Source organism: Pinus tabuliformis, chromosome 1_2, assembly GCF_031772625.1.
Source record: "Pinus tabuliformis cultivar Carrire ecotype Pingquan chromosome 1_2, CPIR1, whole genome shotgun sequence".
Taxonomy (NCBI): domain Eukaryota; kingdom Viridiplantae; phylum Streptophyta; class Pinopsida; order Pinales; family Pinaceae; genus Pinus; species Pinus tabuliformis.
Genome location: NC_142298.1, coordinates 273,903,633 through 273,924,991, shown reverse-complemented (window position 1 = coordinate 273,924,991; position 21,359 = coordinate 273,903,633). Strand labels below are relative to the sequence as shown.

General features: G+C 40.3%; 1 protein-coding gene across 1 annotated transcript; it reads left to right on the top strand.

Moving 5' to 3' along the window:
* The first annotated feature begins 16,248 nt into the window (after window positions 1-16,248).
* On the top strand, window positions 16,249-18,099 carry LOC149205401 (MMS19 nucleotide excision repair protein homolog). The gene has a single exon (XM_089397395.1). It carries the CDS (start codon window positions 16,249-16,251, stop codon window positions 18,097-18,099), a length of 1,851 nt encoding a protein of 616 aa, XP_089253521.1.
* Window positions 18,100-21,359: the final 3,260 nt, after the last annotated feature.

Sequence of the window (21,359 nt, the reverse complement as noted above, 5' to 3'; positions counted from 1 at the left end):
TATATATATATATAGTGTTTGCAAAAGAGTTTGCTACATCAAAATGAAAAAATCTCTATTATGAGACACATGGCTTCATAAGCCTACATCAGTGCAGAAAGAGAACTAGAGCTGGCTATTCATCCACATGGCGCTCATGATAGCATGAAATAGCCCTAATGACTCGGCTCAACAGTCGACGCAGTCTAGCGAAAACCCCTACAATGTGTATTTGGTACCGCAATGACACATCATCTATCGAGGCATACTCTAGAATGCCCCTGGTTAAAGCTTCCATGTTATTCTCTACCTCAACAATAGGATCTGTTACCTCCTCAATTTGGCCTACCACTCATCTGGCTATCAGAGAAACCCCTAGAGGTATCTCTGGTCCCACATCTGTAATTCATCATAAGTTAAATCTCAGTACACATACAAAAAAATAATAATAAAAACTTCAAAACTTTAAAAATAGTTTTTACCTTCATCGGTCCACTATGCACTTAGTGGAAGTGGAAGATATGGATCTCCTAAAAAATTTGTGCCTGCATATGCCCAATCATCAACCATGATTAGCTTCTGACGCAACCATCCAAAAAATGTTAGAGGGAATGACATTTGCTAGCCACTTCCATGTAGAGGCATCAACTCACCCCATCTGAGTAATCGTGGATCTTTGGGCACTGGTGCATCCACCTCTTCCACTGATTATGAAACAATGGCACACATTCCAGGAAGAATGTCACCAAAATGGATCTGAAACCGAATTGTTTCAGACTCCCTGACTTGCACTTGGTAAGTTGGCGCTTCATGTAAACCAACAAACCCTCACTCCAATTGAAGACCATGGGATTCAGGCACTCGATTATGTACTAGAAATGAGACTTGGTTGTCTCATGCAACGCTTGAGCCCCATCTGTTCAGGCCATAGTGTGTAGGATTGTCTATAGTGGGAGATTTGTGATGGTATTTATGTTGATTTTCCCACTGTGGGTCTTTTTAGTCCTTGGACAATGCCTTGCAATCGACATATCTGTGCTCTCTCCTCCAGTGCATGAACTAGAAAAATGAATCCGTTGTCCCTTTCTAGACAAGCCAATAATGAAATAAATGTCTGTGACACCTATTTCGAGTTCTTCGTCCTCAATCATGAATAGTTGGCAATCCACATCCCACCAACTAATCAAATGATGCAATAAATCGGGTTGGGATCTAATCCCAAGAATCTTGAAGAACTCGAGCAACCCACATGCTCGTAGGGCATCAATACAATATTGATACTGAGCTTCTTGATGGTCTTCGACTTCATGTGCTCTTTCTTTCCATTCAACCACAACTTTGGACTGATTATCTTGTGGAAAATATATTAAACAACATTTCATAAGCTTCCATGGAAGAAAAATTAAGAAATACCATTCAACATGGAGGATTTCACATAAAAAAATTGACCTCAGTGCCAACGCGACCGTGTGTGAATTTTCACGTGCTCCCAGCGCGATGGCCTAGTTGACCACATGGTGAGTACCGTAGGTCTGATGGTAAAACCCGCGCTGATCACCATCAACATAAAATTTGTGAAAATCCTCTTTGCAACCTAATCTATTGATGAAAATGCATGAAATAAGTACCCAAATGAAGGGAATGGACAAATCTCTTACCTGCAGCAAACGACTTGGTGAACGGTGTTTGGGATTGGTCGTACTCCTTGCCTAAAAATAGAGGTAAAATGCTCTCAGATTTGCAAATTGGTGAAATGGTAAAAATTATTTACTTTTTGGGCCTTTTATAAGTTTTAAATAATATTTTTTTACCAAATTAAGGCATATTTCACTCATTTTTAATAATTTTCCTCGAAATCGATAATGTGCATTTCCTTGTGCAAGGATAGGTCATGCATTCTTGGTGACGGTGATTTATTTTGACTAATTCAATAAGATTTATTTTATCACTTTTTTTAGACTCGTAAAAAATAAACGAAAAAGCAACCCCCTAGAGTCATCTTTAAGCTCTTTTTTGACTCTCAAAAAATGAAAAGATTGTTGAGTACTTGTTGTTTCAAACTCATTAAAGTAAATGGAATGACATCTACTAAGTATAAGTTTAACCCTTTTCCAGACTGAGATAGACTATTGTAAGAAAAAAGAATACCTTAGTCGAACATGGCTAAGAGGTTCTCTTGGATATTGTTTTCTACCTTTTCGGGTTCAAGGGATGACTTACGAAAAGGGACCTTTGGATTTTTCTTTTCCGCTTATTTTTCAAACTCTCTAAACATGAAAAAGGTGTCGAGTTTCCCCTCTATCGGACTGGTAAAACATAAACAACGCAAAACTTGCCACCATGACAAGATCGAGTTTCTCTTTCCTAGGGCTTGTAAAAATTACTATAATGGATTCATTTGAAGGATGAACTTATATGGCAAGCATATGCTATCCCCTTCAAGCTTACGATAAAAAATAATGGGTTACTCACTCGAAATGGTGGGGGAAAAGGTGAAAGTGATCATCTCTTTTATTTTGTAAAGGCAACATGTGGCTCTTGAACATGACACTCATATGTTTCTCGTGTTGGGTTTGTGACATCCTCACTTAGTCACTTGCCTTCCTGGGTTTGGGAAATCCATTTTTCCTCTCATCTTGTTATCCATGATAACTCACTAAAATAAATTTTAGTTTTATTAGTCAAGATTTTCCACCACTAATCTTTTCATCTATATGTTGTTTTTATGAAAGAGGTTGTTGTGCTTTATATTTGGAGATTAAGGAGGAAGAACAATTCCATTCTATTTTGGAAAAATTCCCATATTCCTATATTCTCATCCCATTTCACCCATTCCTACTCTAGCTGTGTTTCCCATTCCTACTCTAACCACATTCACCCATTCCAACTCTAGTCACATTTCCACAGACCCCTTTGAAATACTTCATAACATTAATAAGCATGTCGTAGTCCTTTTAAAGGCTAGGACCTGAAGTCTATATAGCAATCAGCCCTTTCCCTTTTTCGAAACCATATATTCCTGTGTTCCTCCTCCGCTTGCGATTGCGATATCGCAAATCGCAAGTCATTATCATCGATAACGATGTCGCATAAACCTTTCTGATCCACTGATACCGCTCCTCCGCCGATATCACTCCTCCACCAATATCACTTCTCCACCGATAAGTCCTCGGGTCCACCTATGGTTAAACACCGCAAGTTTCCCCACTCCCGATCACCATCAACTTTCCATCTGACAGATCTAAAGCCTTTTCGAACCCCATGCTATGTTTGTCTTTAATGGGGGGATCCGCAAAGTGGTTTCCCCGCCACTACATGTCCTTCTCTTTTGATTTCAGACCCCTCCCCCCCCTCTAATACCATTAACTACTCTGACCCCCCTCCGGAAGTCATTTCCCCACTCCCGCTATAACCCACAATTTTGCTTCACGTCACCCTCCAATTTTGTTTGACATCACCCTCCACTTGAGCCTCACCCCACTCCCTTACTGCCACATAGCTCCTTCTGCCTATCACTTCCCACCAACAATCCCGACCCAACCTTCACGACAGCTCCCAACCTCCATTCACATGTGCCAACTCAGCCATGCATGTCCATTCCTGTCTCGATTGTATTTGTTTCCCCCAATCCCCAGCTACCACGTGTCCCCTCCATGTGCATCCATTCACAGTTTGAGAGAATCAGTCCCCCTAATTTTCATTGTTAAATTGGACTACAATGGGATTTCCAGATTGATCAACAACTCAAATCAACGAACGCTTCAGCTCTATGAGACAACAAGAGTATTTCTCAGCGTTTATTCAACAACATGGTTGTTAAATGGAACACAGGGAAAGAGGCAGCAAGACACAGAGACGACAAGGCATTTTCAACATGTTTCAACAACAAACAACACAACAGATTCGAAGAGCCAGATGTTTGAGTTTCCACTAATACAGTGTTGAGATTTAAATTATTGTAACAGTCCATATGACTCCCATTTGTATTCAAACTCTATTGTAATAGAAATTTCTATGAAGACTCAAAGTTTTTTTAATCAGATAGGATTAGATCTCAAAGTGTTCAATTGAACCTAGCCCAGGTGGCAGATTATGTAATGGGATCTCTTCCCTATAAATATGTAGATTTTTTACTCTGCAAAGGGGGATCGATAATGTGAGAACCACTATTATATTTTTTTCAATTAATAGAAAATATATTTTGCAGCATTTCTATTTTAACCTGAGATTCATTCTGGTTTTAGTCCCATACCATCATGTTCCTTTGTTGTTATTAGTTTTCACAGTTTGTTGATTACTTGGAAATTTGTCAAACAACTCCAACTTCCTTCAATTTGTTTTGATTACTGTAAATGTCCTTATCTACCTTAGTAAACCAAATATGCCTCATTTTACATAAAACAATGTTGTTTATCATTGTCTTTCTTTGACTGACTCCATACCCAATGGTGGATGCCCTCACACTCTTTCACTTGAAAAATCAAATAGAAAACCAGAGTTAGCCATCTACATTCTTAAAAAATATTGAGAGAGCCCTCTCAAATTGGAAGGGCTAACTTCCAATTAAAATATGGTTTGAAATAGTTACACCTTGTTGAAAGTTTGACACAGCTCAACATGTTCCAACCTGGTGGATAACATTTTGGTGCATCTACCAGGAGCTGAAAAGCTCCTTTTTCTGAGATTCTCTTCAAATCTCTTCTTTCTGATTCCCGAAGGTAACAGGAAATCGAAAGTTCTAAAGGTTTTGATATTACCCTAGCGACTCCACTCTTAAAGAATACTGAAGATCGAAGTTTCATGGTGACTCCACTGCTTGCAGATCAGTAGCTTGAAGATTTTCAAGATGAGTTCTACCACAAGTCTATTCCAGTCATCAATGAAGGTGAAGTTTCTTTCATTTGTAAGCTCAAGTGATGGATTCAATTTTTATTCTGAGTTGCCCATATATGATCCACTACTAATTTTGTTCAAGCATAGTCGAGAAGCCCAGGTGTTGGATCAACTCTTTGTCTAGTTATACTGGAGATTTTATATTGCTTGAATTAAGTAGGTGGATTTTCAGATGTTAGAATAGGACATAAATAATCTTGTTGGCCAAGCATTTCCTTCAGGTTTAGATTACATGTTGCAGTTTTCTTTTCAGTTTGGTGAAGTGGGTTTGATGTAGTCTTCAGATTGGGATCAACCAAATGGTTAGGCAACTAGTATGCTGGTTCTTTGCTACACCATAGGGGCACAACATCCCCATTGGAGCCAATGTTATCCATGATAAATCACTAAAATACATTTTATTTTTATTAGTCAAGGTTTTCCACTACTGAACTTTTCATCTATTTGTTGTTTTTCTGAAAGAGGTTGCTATGCTTTATATTTGGAGATTAAGGAGGAAGATCAGGTCCATTCTATTTTGGAAAAATTCCCATATTCCTATATTCTCATCCCATTTCACCCATTCCTACTCTAGCCGTGTTTCACATTCCTACTCTAACCGCATTCATCCATTCCAACTCTAGCCACATTTCCATATTCCCCTTTGAAATACTTCATAACATTAATAAGCATATCGCAGTCCTTTTAAAGGCTGGGACCCGCAGTCTATATCGCAATCGACCCTTTCCCTTTTGCGAAACCATATCTTCTCGTGTTCCTCCCCCGCTTGCGATTGCGATATCACAAATTGCAACTCTTTCCCACCGATTGCGATATCGCATATACCCTTATGATCAATTGTTATCACTCCTCCACTGATATCTCTCCTTTTTCGATATCGCTCCTCCACCAATATCACTCCTCCACTGATAAGTCCCTAGGTCCACCCATGGTTAAACACCGATCATTTCCCCACTCCCAATCACCATCATCTTTCCATCCGACGACTCTAAAGCCTTTTCAGACCCCCTGCTATGTTTCTCGTTTAACGGTGGGGGGTCCAAAAAGTAGTTTCCCTGCCACTACGTGTCCTTCCCTTGTGATTTCAGACCCCCCCATTAGCATAAAATGCTTTGACCCCCCTCCGAAAGTGGTTTTCCCTGCTCTCGCTATAACCCACGATTCCATTTCACGTCACCCTCCACTTCCACTTCACCTCCACTCCCTTATTGCCACGTAGCTCCTTCTACATATCACTTCCCACCAACGATCTTGACCGCTCCTTCACGTCAGCTCTCAACCTCCATCCACATTTGAAAACTCAGCCATGCACATCCATTCCTGTCTCAATTGTATTCTTTTCCCCCAATCCCCAGCTACCATGTGGCCCCTCCACGTGCATCCATTCACAATTTGAAAGAATCAGTCCCCCTGGCTTTCATTGTTAAATTGGACCAAAATGGGATTTCCATATTGATCAACGACCCAGATCAACGAATTCTTGCAAGAGTATTTCTCAGTGTTTATTCAACAACATGGTTATTAAATGGAACACAGAGAAAAGAGGTAGCAAGACACAAAGACAACGAGGCATTTTCAACATGTTTCAACAACAAACAACACAGCATATTTGAAGAGCCAAATGTTCGAGTTTCCACCAATACAGTGTCAATATTTAAATTATTGTAACATTCCATATGAATCCCATTTGTATTCAAACTCTATTGTAACAAAAAATCCTATGAAGACTCAAAGTTTTATTAATCAGATATGATTAGATCTCATAGTGGTCAATTGAATCTAGCCCAGGTGGCAGATTATGTAATGGGATCTCTTCCCTATAAATATGTAGATTTTTGACTCTGCAAAGGGGGATCGATAATGTGAGAACCACTGTTATATTGTTTTCAATTAATAGAAATACAATTTGCAGCATTTATGTTTTAACCTGAGATTCATTCCAGTTTCAGTCCCATCCTATTGTGTTCCTTTGTTGTTATTAGTTTTCACATTTTGTTGATTACTTGGAAATCTTTCAAACAACTCCAACTTCCTTCAATTTGTTGTGATTACTGTAAATGTCCTTATCCACCTTAGTAAACCAAAGATGCCTCAATTTCCATAAAACAATGTTGTTTATTGTTGTTTTTCTTTGACTGACTCCATGCCCAATGGTGGTTGCCCTCACACTCTTTCACTTGAAAAATAAAATAGAAAACCAGAGTTAGCCATCTGCATTCTTAAAAAATATTGAGAGAGCCCTCTTAGATTGGAAGGACTAACTTCCAATTAAAATCTAGTTTGAAATAGTTACACCAAGTTGAAAGGTTGACAAAACTCAACCTGTTCCGGCCTGGTTGATAACACATCTGATTATACCACTTCATCATCATGACCTCTGATCCTATGTTGAGTCAAATGCTGCCAAACTTTGGAGTCGTATCATCGATATGTTCAAGAGAAGTCTTATCTGCAATTCTTTACCACTTATACATTGTTTGATTTTTTGCCATAGTCCCGGATCACAATTATCTACTATACTACATCCTTTGTTTTGTGTCATTGATGTGGGATTCATTATGGCCCTCCTTTGATGGATTGCTTCTTGTCGACTTCAGCTCATTATCCGGGAAGATGATCTAGAAACTCCCTTCTAGTACCTTAGATCTTGCATGTCTCAATGACAAGTTCTTCACATTCGACATAGGATTACATCATTGACCTTCGACTGGATGATTCCACGGGTGTTTGACTTCATCTTCATTATTCACATTCGTGGATTGTTCTAATTGTACCTTGAGAGCCATTGTCATTATTGGTGGTTTCTCTCATGCCTGTTAACGATTTACATCATTGACCGGTAATCAGGTGGTTTTCTATCATGTTCAACTTCAATACATCTATTCACATGTTATAATTTGTACATTGATTGGTTTGAGACGGAGCACAAGACCTTGGATTCTATCTGATAAAATCCAAGTTGCATGGAGTTATGAGTTACATGATTGTACACATGTTTCCTCTAGACGCATTGTTGTGATGATAACATGGGTCCATATTCATGATCCTTTCTATTTGGATGGCTTTGACCATATCATGGGTCCATATTCATGATCCTTTCTATTCAAATGGTTATGACCATACCATGGGTCCATATTCATGATCCTTTCTATTCGGATAGCAGTGACCATACCGTGGATCCATACACATGATCCGTTCTATTCAGATGGCTACGTCCATACCATGGATTCATGTATCATTATATGCCTATTCATGTACCATAAGGCATGATCATTAGAGATGTCAGATATGTATATGTATATGTATATGCTTGATTTGCAGGTCTCCTGACAGTGTTGTTCTAGTCCTTGCACTGACTTGTAAAGAATCTCAACCATCACTCCATGTTCTGCCTTCATGCTTTAGGGGGCATCTGTTACATAGTATTTTGTCACACCTCCTGTTCACTTCCTGTTCCATATCCCGAAGTGCCAAAAAATTGAGAATTATGCAGCAAATCCATCGTGATATAAAAACCAAAACCTCCCTGAAGAATCAAAGGAAAAATGGCCAGAGCTAATTTTGAAGAAGGTTAACTAAAAACCTAATTTTTAGGGCCAACGCGTTTTGCTACACTATTTTCCTGTGCTAATGGCAGGTTGCATTATTCTACCCTAGTGCTTTCAACATGAGTTTTGATATGAAAAACTGCATTGAACCTCTTCTGGAAATTTTTCCCAAATTGGAGGAGAAGCTTCGTGCACTAGAACCTTCAAGAACATTGAGCTCGATATTGGTTGTTGTTGATATGGTCGATCTCTCCCATTTTGACCTATTGATCTTATCATTATGGGCTTTCCCCTTGATATGTGGACCTTCCTCCCTCTTTTGTGGATCCCTAACTCCCTTTCCCTTCCTATAAATAAACTCCCTTCCATCGCCAAATGGTTGATCATTGATTGTTGCATTCCTATACTGAGATTATGCTTACATGATGCCCATTCTAGCTTGGAGAAGGAGTGCTTGAAGATTCTTTTCTTGGACTTGGACATCTGCCAAAAGGCGGTCTCCAACATCAAGGCATAGGTTGTATGCTTCCCTTTTTAGCTCATTAATATATACATCTAATGTTCACTTTCCATAATTGTGTAAATGTTTATGCTTTTAGCTTAATAATCCTTGATCTATTAACTAGTTTATGTTTGATGTATGCCATATATGCTCTAGTATCTTTCATAGCACTTTGATCTTTCTTGTAGGTACTCGGACGTAAAGAAAAATTAAGGAGCGAGGCCTGGAGTGAAAGAATGAAATTCATCTCCAAAAATATTGAGTGATTAGCATCAGAGCGAGGTAGGTTTCTCCTTCTTTATGCATTTGTTAGGAAAGTGTATGTTAGTTTGTTTACTTTTTTGCTAGACCCACTCATTGGTCTAGAGGGGTCGCCTCTGTCTGCAGAGGGGATTTACCTTCACAACAACCATCTTTTGTGTAGACAATCATTAAATTCTCTTTTGGAATACTTCTTTATTGCAAGTGATTTATATTTCATCATCAAGGATCTTGGTATCATTTTTTGATTATTGCATACCTGAGGTATTATTCGTCCTAGTGTAATTTCTCTAGTGGCATATTCCTTTTTTCATTGTATGGCTAGTTATGCATCACGTTAAATGTTGAGGAGATATGGTCTAGAATTAGCTGGAAATAAAGGTATATATATACACATTTACACATTTTCTTGCTGCCCTAAGTTAACCCGACCTAATTGAAGCCACTTAGGCATGACCACTCTAATACAAGTCTGATGTGAAATATTCTTTTTTAGTAGTTTGTTTATGTGTTGACCTCATTGAAGACATATGTTTTGAGGTGTTTATTTTGATGAGTTGAAACAAGCATCAAATTACCCTCACCTAGCCTATTCAAGTTGAAGAAATGCTTATTGTTGGAGCATACACATCTAGGGCATCCGAGTAAGGATCTCATCATTCTAACGATTGACAAATTGGGAGGCTTATAAATTAGGTTAGATTTATCTTCTTTGATAATTACTTGTGAAGTTTGTTTTATTTCTTATTTTTTTTTATCATGATATTTTCATCAAACAGTTATAAAAACTTAAACATGAATATCACAAGAAAACAATGAACACAAGATATAGGCTCCAAGCTAGGGCAAAAACCCTCCAAGGGGAAACCCAAAAAAAATATCTTCTTATAGAATCATATAAAAATGAGATATCCAAGACCCTTCAACCCTCTATATTCCAATTCAAAACCTCCTTCTACACAATAAATTCATCAACAACAAGAGACCAACAACAAATCTTCAACAAGAGATATGATGAAGCAAAACTTCCACAAATATGATTCCAAGAGAAGCCCTTCTTCAATTTCAGATTTCAACCCTCCTCTTCTTTCCTATTCCTATTTGTGATATTTCATATCAACTCATGCAAAATTTTGTGTATACAAATGATCTCTAAATTTACTTTATTTATACCTTCCAAAAGGGTTCGAACATACATGTTTTCTAGGGAGGGTCGACTTGGCTTTTAGAGGGAATTTTGGCCCAAATTACATATTTTAAAATTATTTTTCCAAGATATAAATAAGCCTTTGACTTTGACTAATAAAAATAATAATGAGAATGAAGAACATGCCTCAATAAAATAATAATTTGACTTGAGCATGAAACCCATGCTTTGAAAAAAAAATAAAAAATTCTTCTTTTTGCTTTCTACAAATTATGAAGACCAGACCTAGTAACATTTTCAACACTCCCTCTTAACTAGGGAGGTATTCATAATTACATAATGGGTACAAGGATACTTCTCAAATTGAAATATTCCCATAAGAAGAGAGAGATTGATAAGCCATCTTTAAGCATCAACATCATAACCAACATTTTCAAATCATAATACAACCAGGCCTCGACTAACAAGCTCTAACTCTCCAAAATATTAGAGAAAAATGTTGGGAGGCTTTACGTGGAACACCATACTACCTTTGAAGGAACATACCCCTTCCAAATGTTCACCAGTTATGTCCTTATAGGACTATTATTATCTTGGATTCTTAATCCTCAAAGAATATTAGTCATCTTTGACCACTCTTGTCTTGGATACCCTGTCCAATCATCAAAGATTGTAGAACCTCGGGAGTACTTCCTAACTTGGATTCTCAATCCTCAATGAGTACCAGTCCAAGATTCTTATACAATCATCCATTATCTCTCCCAATGCCTTCAATAACACTTAAAACTATTAGTCTTGGTGTAGTGTATGACACATGGAGAATACAGTGTCCATCATCACTCCCTCTCAATCAGGGAGGAGATCCTAACTCCTTATCAAACACGGAGGATATTTATTACTCCCTCTCAATCAAGGAGATCTCATCACAATTTCTTTAGCTGGTCTCATACTTCACCAATACATCAATTACTTGTTCTTCTATGGAGATATAATTGTAGTTGTAGATCTCCCTTCTCACATTACACTATACCTGAGATTTGACCTTTCTATATGTCAAACATTTTATGGAGATAAATTATTTCACATTTTATCTTCATGATCGGGTTTCTCAGCTCCTAGAAACTTCATATCATATCAATTTTCTACCTTTATGGATCTCTTCAAACATCCTACAACTTTGTCATCAAATTGTTCATCTAACATATTTAAGGAGCCAAGCTTCCTCACAATTGATAGCACATGTTTTCATAACAAAGTTCTACCTCATAGTCATATAATCTTTCCAATATAAATTTTTCTCTTATGCTTATCCAGGCCATTAGTAGTGCTATCCACACAATCCATGTGTTCCATGATCAAACCATACAATTGTAGGTACATCAATATCATCCAACAAATTGTCTCACTATTATCTTTCTAGCCCTTGCATATACTTCTGCGATATTTATTTCCAGGGATCCAAATCAAATCTCAAACAAATCATCAATATTGGAGTTACAAAATAACAATAAACTCAAGTCAAGCTATGAGATTCTTCATGTCAAATTCTGCTACTAGCTCCTTCAACATTCCTTTGCACGGTCTATCTCATATTACAACCATGTTCAACTTCACGACTTTAAACTTTCAACCATCAATCTGAACCAATCAAAAAACTTCAATATCATAATCATCAAGGTTTTTTACACCTCCCTATTGGCTTGATGGGCCTAACGCAGGTTCAGAATTAGTTAGCCAAGCAAATCCCTACACTATTGGCCCTTCCGGCATCAGCCAGCGGAGCGCAAACCAAAATCTCACCCGAAGATGGGGGGATGCAGGAACCAAGTTTCTGCACCTTGAGATGCTCGTGATGTCGATCTACACTTCTTGATCCTGTCGTCCTGTAGATCGGTAAGCCTTTAGGGTTTATCGATGTTTCTTCTCTTCCACCCTTCAGTACCTCCACGAAGGTACCCAACTGATCTTCACGCAACCCTAACCAGAGGTCCAGGCACTTACGTGCCTCTATGTCTAAGTTACTATATAAGTTCCCAAGTTATCTTAAGTGTTACCTACTCTACCATGCACTTATATTTATCTTCGCGTAAACATATATTCTTGCTTGCGTTCAATTAACATATATAATCAAATACATTCGCGCATCAAATAAGCATTATAATGTAAACCCAGATAGTAACATAATATAATCATATGCATTAAACAGAGACAAAATACACAGTGATTTGTTGAATACTTCACTTTATTGGTATCTCAAGTTTAGTAGAGACTTTATCCACCTTGCGCACATAGCTGCAGGGGTCCGTGCACTCAGCTGTTGACTTCCACCCTAGGCCTCTATGCACTTAGATGCAAAGCCTCTACCTACACTAAGACCCGAGAACACTTAGAACTTCTTACCCACCAACTCTTCTCTTATTTCCTTACTACCTTAGACTCTTCTAAGACTCCCTTTTTATACAATCCCATTGTCCGCGGACCATGGTAGATCTTTACAACCGACATGAGACTTTACAAAACAAGGGCAGACAACTCTTTACGAATCTTGACATATTTGCGCTCTGCGACCACAAAATGCGGAGACTTTACATCTTTATTACAAAATTTGGGCTTTTTGCCCCAAAACTGACTCTTGGGGGAACCAGTTCCCAAAAGGCCCCCAACACAAACATGGTGACTTGCCCTTGAGTCACTCTGCAGGCGCGAAGACCCCCCAGCTCGACCTGTATGACTACTACCTTGGTGGTGCATTGCGCGACCGCCTGCTTTATCTCCTCGACCAACTCCTCTATCGTTGGCCCCGCAATGTCAGCCTGAAGCTTTTGTTGAGTCTCCTACAAACTAGCCAGCTTACCTTCAATGGAGGCCGTGATCAAGTAGGCCTCATCCAACCAAGGCTACAAGTGCACCTTCAGCACTGCCTCTTTGTGCTGAGCTGCATCGATCTATTCATTCAATGCCTTGGTCTCCTATAACTTCGCGACTCTTTGTGTGATGGAAACAGTATGCGCTGGCCCTTTTACCTCGTTGTAGTGTTGTTGTAGCTCTCGCACCTCTATTTCCAGCCTCTACACAATAGGGTCTTCTTGTAAGTTGGTTAGTACTTCGAACGATTGTTCGAAAAGTGTTGTGCAGTCTGCCATTACACTTTCTACTACCGCTATTGCCTCTGTTATAGCAGTCATGCACTGCCCATTGACTTCCAACAGAGTCAAAGGCTGGGCCTTCAACTGTAACTTTGCAATTTGTAGGTTCATCTTGAGTTGAACCTTTACCAACTCTGTGCGGGCATCGTGCACCCCCGTAGCGAGTTTTTGAATGTGTACATCTGCCGGCTCATCCTCAGGAATGGCCAAGTCTGGGACCATTCAGCATGATTCCTCCATGACCTGGAATATGCGCTTGTTCTTGTTGGTCACGTTATTTGCAGTGGCAATGCCAGAATCTCACTGTACGGCCATCTAAGAGTTGTTGATCGTCTACTCGTTGATCACCTTCAAAGCGCACTATTCATGGGCCCTAGTTTCGCGATCACCCTGTCCTGTAGCAGGTGGAGCACCTCGCTAGGAAGCACTGCCAAGTTCAACCCTACTCCCTTGAGGGCGCTAACAGTGGGCATGTCAGTTTCGTTCTCTGTTGTTAGTGTTCCATCTAGTAGCACTATGGCTCAGGAGTCCCTCGTGCGCAGCATCCCGCGGCTTCTGAAGTACCAATGGCCAAACTGGTGGATGTCGCGCTGGTCTGTGATGCCCAGATCTAGAGTTCTCACAGATTCCCTTCAATGGCCCCCAACACCTACTATTGTTGCTGCTCAAACTGCTGCAGTAGTTTCGTGGTGGAATCCCTCACTACATCCCTAATGTCATTCATATCCCCCTATGTTAGGGTGATCAGATTCACAAACGTCTTGTTGGCCTTGGACTTCTTCCGCGGCCCTACTTTTTCTTGTCCCTTCGGATGCTTGATGTAGAACAGAGGCGTTTGTGGGTCCGCTGCTCCCTACTCTGCCTGATCGTCCTCTTCTTCCTTTGCCTCTGGGGAGGGCAACTTCTCTTTGTCAAAGTCACGCTCCTCTCCTCCTGTCTATCCACCTATCTCCTATGTGGTAGCGTGGTCTACCTTATCCCTATCCTCAGCCTCCTTTCTCCTTTCCTCAGCCAGCTACTCCATCTTGAGCTTGGCTTCTTCCCTCTTCCGCTGCGCAGTTATCTTACTAGATATTGCAGTCAAGTCCGAGGTAGTGTGTCATTCTGCCAGCCAGATGTCAATGGCTGCTTGAATCGCATCGTCTATCGCCAAGTAGGGAAAGTCTTGCCACTTCTGCTTAGCGTCCTTCCACGCCCTTATTAATACGTGGTGGAAATCAGCCTTGAATTCCACATACGGCTGCAATTTATCAAAGACAGTAGGTGACAACCACGGCTTGCATTTGATGGCCATGTGCATGTTCATTTCCATCAAGATCCAAATATCTTGTTGTCCTTGATCCATTGAGGATCCTTAGTCACCCACAGTGAAGCGTACCTTGCGGCCTCAAGCAGGTCTGGCGCGACCAAGGGAAATTAAGTGTCTTCAGGTAGCTCCCAAGCTACCAGCACGATGGACAACAAGAACCATGCATAGTGGAAGGTCTTGCTAAGATCATGTGCCTCGTGAAAGTTCACGAGGAACTCACCCTAAAGGTAGCACACCTAATTAAACTGAACCCCCTCCGCGCATTGGGCCGCTAGAGCCATGACAGGCGCCGATACTTCAACGGAGCAACACTTCCGTATGACCTTCCCTGCCAAAATCTCTATGGACACTTTGACCGAAGGGTCGTAAATACTTGTAATAGCATAGCCACACAACTTCTTTACTAATCCAAACTTCTTCTTCATGGCCTCTGCAGGGGCTTGCTCGCTCGCCTTTCCACCAAACATCATAGCCAGATTCTCCCCTAAGTATGGAATCCTCGTGATCCTATGGATCAATCTATCATTGATGGATATCGTCTCCTCTAGCCACAAACACCCATCATGTACCAAGCACATCAGCTACTTGATTACCCGCAAGGTAATGGGTGTGCGATTGTAATGCGACACCCATAGTAAGTTGAGCAAGCCTACCTTATCCATGCCTTTGAGCCACTTCTGCAGTTCCAATGTGGTCATCTCGATGGTCTTATTGGGATTGCGGTGCATCAACTGGCCTGTCACCAAGTGAGGGAATCACTCGATGTCAGCTAAGTCCTATTCCTCCAATTTCAACATTGGAATCCTTTCCAAGTGCGGTCCTTCGAAAACAATCTGGTCTGGAAACAGAGGTGTATACAAGGTGACCTTGCTCTCGTCAATGTCCTTAGGCACCTTGGCATTGCCCCTGTTAGACTCTGTCTTATACCAGAGATTGATTCTTCTTCAAAACAGGGTTTTGAAGAAGAAATCATTAATGTTGCTTTTCAGATTATGTAATTTATCTTCAGCTCTTCTTAAGACAGCAGCAAACTTCCTCAGCTCCTATCTCTGCAAAAGCACAAACACAATTCAGAATATTATCAGCAACCAAAGTCTGGCAATTTATTTCTGTATATTATGCTGCCCTTCTTGTTGTTATCCTCTCTTGAAGGCCTCCATTAAATCCAGTTCAACTTCTCACAGTGCTGCAAAGGCCTTTGTTTTGAAGCGCCTTGCTTACACTTTACTCTGAGAAATAACGAAAGTATTGTTTCTGGTGGTTCTTCATCCTATCAAGATGAGAAGTTGGAGGGAATATTTAGGCGTGTCAAAAATGATGTGAGTGCAAAGGTGATTCCTTCAAAAACTGAGTTGGGGATTCAAGTCCAAGCACTTGGAAGGTTGCTATCAACTACTGCAAAATCTTCTTTTGCTTCTTGTTTTATTGTGTCTCAAAGATTCTTGCCACGACTTCTAGATGCTATGGGAGCTCCTTTGGATCAAGGGCCTGGTCCATTACTTGCTTCAAATAACATAAGTGCGGCTAACTGCTTCGTGACAGTTAGTGCTCTTTATATTTGTGATCAGATTGTTCAAGCAAACAGAATATTGTCTGAGGGATTAGTTTTACAACCAGTAGTTAGATTGGATCTGAGCTCTGGAAGTTCTTCATTATCTCTGCTTCAGTGTTTAGTAAATCCATTAACAATTGCTTTTGCATCTGCCATTCCAACGCACAATGGAATTGATTGCCAGAAATCACAATTGACAACACAAAATGAGATCATTCATTTGGGAGTGGCTGGGTTGCAGGCTTTGGCTTCGTTTCCAGGATCCTTTTCACCCCTTACTGAAGAGAAATTCAAGGAAATCTTATTGTTTCTAATGTCTGTTCTATCAGAAAGGCATGAGCACAAGTTCTTATGGGAACAAGCTCTTGGGGCATTGGTTCAGATTGGCATCTCATTGGAGAAATTTAATGATTCAGCAAGGGCTTTGGTTTTTGTGGATGTAGTGATTGTAGAGCTGCTTTCTCAGTTGTCAATTCATGAGCTTTCCCTGCCTATATTGCTGAAATTGAAAGCCATCACATCTATATGCTGTTCAAGCTCTACAGCAGTCACCCAAGTTCTCCATGGCTTTCAGCGAGTGATATGTGGATTTTTCTTTCCAGCATCTGTAAAAAGTGGAGGGGAAAGTGAGAAATCCATGGAACTTGTGACTCATGTTTTAGAATGTCTTTCTAGTGAGGTGCTTGTCAGGTGCAAGAATATGGGTGTTAATGAGCAGGATATAATGTCATTATCTCTTGATATTTGGAGTTCTGTGCAAGAAATTTCAAGATGTAATGTTTACCCTCCTGCGCAGGTTCTTGAGCCAACTATGGCAGTTATGCGACTATCAGTTCAATACTGTACAGAGGAACTGCAGAAGGTTGTTTTAATTAAAGCTCTTGACGCACTTCCAGTAAGGAATCAAAACTGGTCTAATGGCACATCAATTGCTTCTGTTCCACATCAGGTTATTGGGAATGCTTCTTTGAACTCAATTGATAGGCCTAACCAAGACGAAGGGAAAATTGCTCTCTTTGCCTCAGTAGTTGTATCACTTCGGCCAAAGATTGTCCTTCATAACAAGAAGCAAATACTGGAAATGTTCATTAGTTCCCTGCTTGGGAAGGGAGATAGTATTATTAAAGAGGCAGCATGTCAGGCTTTGGGTTCTATGATCAACAAATGTCCGGTTGAAGTTGATCATGCCATGCTGGGGGTTCTTACCCTAGATCAGGCTATCCATTCAATTTTAGAAGATAGCTTGTTAAAAATTGTAGGAAATCATGTGCCACAGGACCCATCAGAAATGACCAGCAACAATATGCGTAGTGTCGAGCTTGGAGACATTCATGATGACATTGGTGTGCAGATCCAAGCAGTGACGGCAGTGGCATGGATAGGAAAAGGCCTAGCAATGAGAGGACATGGAAAATTTTCAGATGTTGCAGTGCTACTTTTGAATATTTTGCGATCAAGTAGTTCTGTCTGTGCTATATCTTCCCAAAATGATAATTGCAAAATAGACATGGATGAGATCAGAAATAAGAAATTTTTGTTAGCACAAGCAGCAGCAGATGGATTAGGCATCATTATGAAAGATTCCAAAACGTCTCTCAACAAAGACTGTTATGCATGCATACGGCCTCTTTATAAACAGCGTTTTTTCACCAGCATGATCCCAATTCTAGTTTTTGCTATAAGAGAATCTGGAGCTTCACCTTCAAGGAGATTCTGTCAAGTTTCATTCAAGATGAAACGCAAAGTGGAGATGAACTTTTGAATAAGAAGGAAATTGAATCTCAACAGTATTTGACAGATTATAAGATAGTTCAACATCCATTAAACGAATTCCCTGATGCCAAACCAGAAACGTTGAAAACAACACACTATTTAATTGATCTTATGTTATCTGAGTTATCATAAATCTGCATTTTCAGAACAGAAAATTCAGGAAATGGAAAGACAATGACAGTCAATGCCGTCGCTCATCTGAAACGTGTTATTGGTCCTCATCACGCAACCGTAAACAAAAACTTAGGAACGAATTTCCTATTTCAAGATCACCTAAATCAAAAAGATACGCGCTCCAGTTTAGCCTCATAATTAGCCAAATCATCAACAGAATGTTAATTTAAAAGTTTGTTTTATTAAAATCGCCAATGTATTTCCAGAAATTCGGGAGCAGTTGTAATTTCCAGCATATGCAAAGTGGCAGAGAACGAGGAGCGATTGCCTAGTTGGGATCGACACCTGTGAACGCACTTGTTTCCATCTTCAGCAGCGCTTAGTGGTTATTGTTTTTGGTTTTTTTTAGTTTTATTTATTAAATAATCATAAAGCAAATCCCTCATCTTGGGGTCGATTGGTTTTCCCCCAACTGGTTTTTGTTTCATATTTGGTGTTGTTAGTTAAAAGAGCGCCCCTGTTTTGGGCAGCAGAGGTACTTATTGTATTAAAAATTCATTTGTGAAGTAGAGAGGGAGGAGAGAGTTTTTCTGAGTGTTGGGAGCTGCTGGAGAAGCAGAGAGCTTTTTATTGTACAGTTTTATGACAGAGAATTGAATGGAATTTCACAGCTCTGTTTGCTGAGATTCATGTGGTATGTTGATTTAGCATAAGTTTTCCCTTGTTTCATATGTAATCAGTTATGTTCCATTTCATTTCATGACCATTTCAAGCTGAACAAATGAAGTGATTAGGTAGGAATTCATAGTATTATATGCTCCTCCTATAAGTTTGTTCGCATTCAATGTTTTCTACTGTTTAAGGAGGATTCAGAGTTATTGTCTGCCCTCCTTAGCTCCTCACCAGTCTTGCCATCCCATTTGAAACCAGATTTGGTGTTAAATTGCATGCCTACCTTGCCTCAGTTGATAACCTGTGTAGTCATTATATTTCTCTGTTTGAAGCTGTGATTTTGCCCATGTAGCCCAAAAAAGCCCCGTCATTCCATTAAAAAACCCCAAAAATCATTAAATCAACCCCCTTATCAATTTACTAGCCTAAAATCTTTATTCTTAATTGGTCAGCCTAATCATATTGAAAGATCTATCGAATCTGACCCGAGAGAGCCTTCTCATACCTCGTAGGGCTAGCTACGAGGTGAAATGGTTTGATGTTGCCTTGAAGGTTTACCTTCCTCAGCCTAGGGTGAAATCTCAAGCGCTAACAGCCCCTACATGAAGGGATGTACTCAGGAAATTTAGTAATGGGGTCCGACCCCTCAACTTCAACCATTTCCACCCAAGATCCTCATTGTCCATTGGGATATCCTCAATTTCTTCCCCCTCTTGTTTCAGGTTAATTTTTTTCCCTTTTCTTGTGCACTGGTCTTGTCCTTCGATGGCTTTCTCCTAGGTGACACACGCACCAGCTGCAGTGTCAGACCTGCTTGCCTTTCTTGATTTTCGCACTCTCCTCAGTCAGGGTAGGCCGTGGTCTAGGTGACCGTGATGACTTGGGGACTTCAGCTGGTATCTCTGCAACCTCCAAAGAAGCTCCCTCTGCTTCCATTGAAACCTATAGCACAGCCCCTTCAACTGTCACTGCTTCCCCAATATCTTTGGTTTCTGTCGGTGTCAACATGACGCTATTCAACAGTTTTTGTGTCTCCTTTGGCAATTGCTCAAATGTCGAACTCGCTATCAGAGCTTCAAATAATTCACAGTTTATACGGGCCTAAGAGCTCAGCGACTCAATGCTCAAAATGCCAAGTGATCTTCATTGGGTAGCCACATGTAACTTATAGGCCACTTTGAATTCAAATCAGACCATTCCCCCAAAAATCAGTTCATTAATGCTAGATTGGCGACATATTTTTAAGTATTTCACCCATAAATTTCATCTTAAATGTCGCACCCCCTCCATTTGACCGTTTTTTCGTCGTCAAATCATGAACAATGACTTTAATGGTCACTTTCTGGCTGAACTGCACAATTTTATCCTGGGTAGCGCAACCTTCCGCGCGCTTATGTGGTCTCTGTGACGTCTCCTTGTTCCGTGCAGTTTCCTCATCCCGTAGTTCCCCAACCCCGGCAGTGTAGTTTATAGCCCCATGCCTCCTTTCAGCTGCCTAGAGCGCTAAGACTATGCTACCATCATATAGTCACCTAGCTGGATCGCCAGTGTATGGCTTCAATTTGCTACCATTCACCTTTCCTGGAAGGGCTCCCCATTTAATTTAACCAATTGAACTGCTCCACCATCGGTAATCTCTTTGATGACATAGGGTCCCAGCCAATGCATCCTAAATTTCCCTGGAAACTTATCAAACTTGTTGTCATATAACAAAACTAGATCATTTGCCTTGAAGGTGCATAGTTTAATGTGCCGATCGTGCCATGCCTTTTCACTCTCCTTTTGAACTTGCTGGTAAAATCCAGCTAGAAATCGGTCTTCCTCAAGATCTGCTAGCTACGCGGGCCTCTCTTCCAAGGCTCCACGGTCCGTCATTCTTGTAAGTTCTACTATGTTCAGACTAGGTACAATGTATTCCATTAGCATCACAGCTTCTATGCCATACACGAGTCTGAAAGGCATTTACCTAGTCAACTTCTTGCAAGTCATTCTGGAAGCCCATAATACCGTTGGCACGCACATATCCTAGTCACTTCTCTAAGCATTACAGACCTTTTTTAGTGTGCTCTACAGTATCTTATTGAAGGCTTCCACCGTCCCATTGGCCTACGGGTGATAAGGCATTCTCTTCTGATGATACACCTGAAATTCTTTTGTCAATGCGATGATTGTTTCATTAAGAAAGTGCGTACCATGATCGCTCATCAAGATTTTTGGACAACCAAATATCATCAATACGTATTCAAAAAGAAACTTTTTTGTCATCACCTTGGTACAGTCCCTCACAGGCTACGCCTCTACCCACCTGGTTAAGTACTCAGTCGCAATGATGATGTATCGTGCACCTATCTTCTTTCCCGAAGGCTGAATTGGGCCCACAAAGTCAATCGCCCATTTCTCGAATAGTTGTAACAACACATGTGGCATCAAAGGCAATTCATCCCTCCATGATGGCCTATCAGT

Excerpts from the sequence above, each read along its gene's own strand:
- LOC149205401 (XM_089397395.1), top strand. The coding sequence starts at position 16,249 with ATGGGAGCTCCTTTGGATCAAGGGCCTGGTCCATTACTTGCTTCAAAT.